At 54.5% G+C, this 820-nt stretch overlaps 1 protein-coding gene across 1 annotated transcript in view; it reads right to left on the reverse strand.

Annotated features, from left to right (window-relative positions):
• Positions 1 to 820, reverse strand: part of LOC104621680 (myosin phosphatase Rho-interacting protein-like) — a gene marked incomplete at its 5' end in the record, with an annotated part of 30,206 nt that overhangs the window by 18,441 nt on the left and 10,945 nt on the right. The window contains one exon of the mRNA XM_010288224.1: positions 577 to 820. This exon is cut by the window's right edge and continues 21 nt beyond it. Within this exon, the coding sequence (XP_010286526.1) occupies positions 577 to 820 (244 nt within the window). The remainder of the gene's footprint in view (positions 1 to 576) is intronic.

An 820-nucleotide genomic window follows, 5' to 3' on the forward strand; every position in this document is an offset into this window, starting at 1 on the left:
AACTAACAACAACCTTTGTTATCCCAGGCGTGGACCTCTTCCAAGTGGAAGAGTCTCCACCTTTCTCTTCCTAAACTCGTAAGATCGTTTGATGTAGGCTCCACAAAAAGGGAACCTTTGTGATGTGTGCTATAATTCAAGCCGGTTTACAGTTTTGTAGACCTAACTGCAGACCCAAATCTCTACAGCTGCAGAGGCACACGGAATTATGAGCTTGAATTTGGAGTCTGGTTAATACACATCAACTGTACCCATGTTATCAGGGGCGGGCTGGCTAACAACTGGCAGAAGTGCGGGCTGCGTTAAACGGGAGGGGGCAATGAAATACCACCCTTGCAAGAACAGCCCTTTCTGCACCCGTGGGAACACAAAAACTGCCAGTAGAGCTGTACAGGAACAGACACAGATCTGTGCCCTGCCAGCTGCCCAGGGGACCCTACAGCATCCCCACTCACTGCTATTACTAAGTAGGAATAAATGCAGCTTATTTAAGCCTTGCTCAGGCTTCCTACAGTTCCTGCAGTGGCCTGAAGGCCATTTCGGCAGGTGGCCTGCACCCCACGCACCCCGCTTTACCTCCTTCTCCAGCAGCGTGGTCAAGTGCTGCTTCGTCAGGCCCTCGTCCCGGTCCTCAGCATGAGTGAGGTGGAGGGGCGCGATGGGGATCTGCTTCTCCTCCCGCAGCGGGGTGGTCTCCACCTGGTGCCAGCGCTGCTCGATCTCCACGTGGACATTCTGCGGTTTGATGTCTGCCGGGATGGGCAGGATCCGGTCCACCTCCATCCTCAGCGCCTCTTCCGAGCCTGCCCCATCCACAGCA

This window comes from Phaethon lepturus, unplaced genomic scaffold, assembly GCF_000687285.1.
Source record: "Phaethon lepturus isolate BGI_N335 unplaced genomic scaffold, ASM68728v1 scaffold23025, whole genome shotgun sequence".
Classification (NCBI taxonomy): Eukaryota; Metazoa; Chordata; class Aves; order Phaethontiformes; family Phaethontidae; genus Phaethon; species Phaethon lepturus.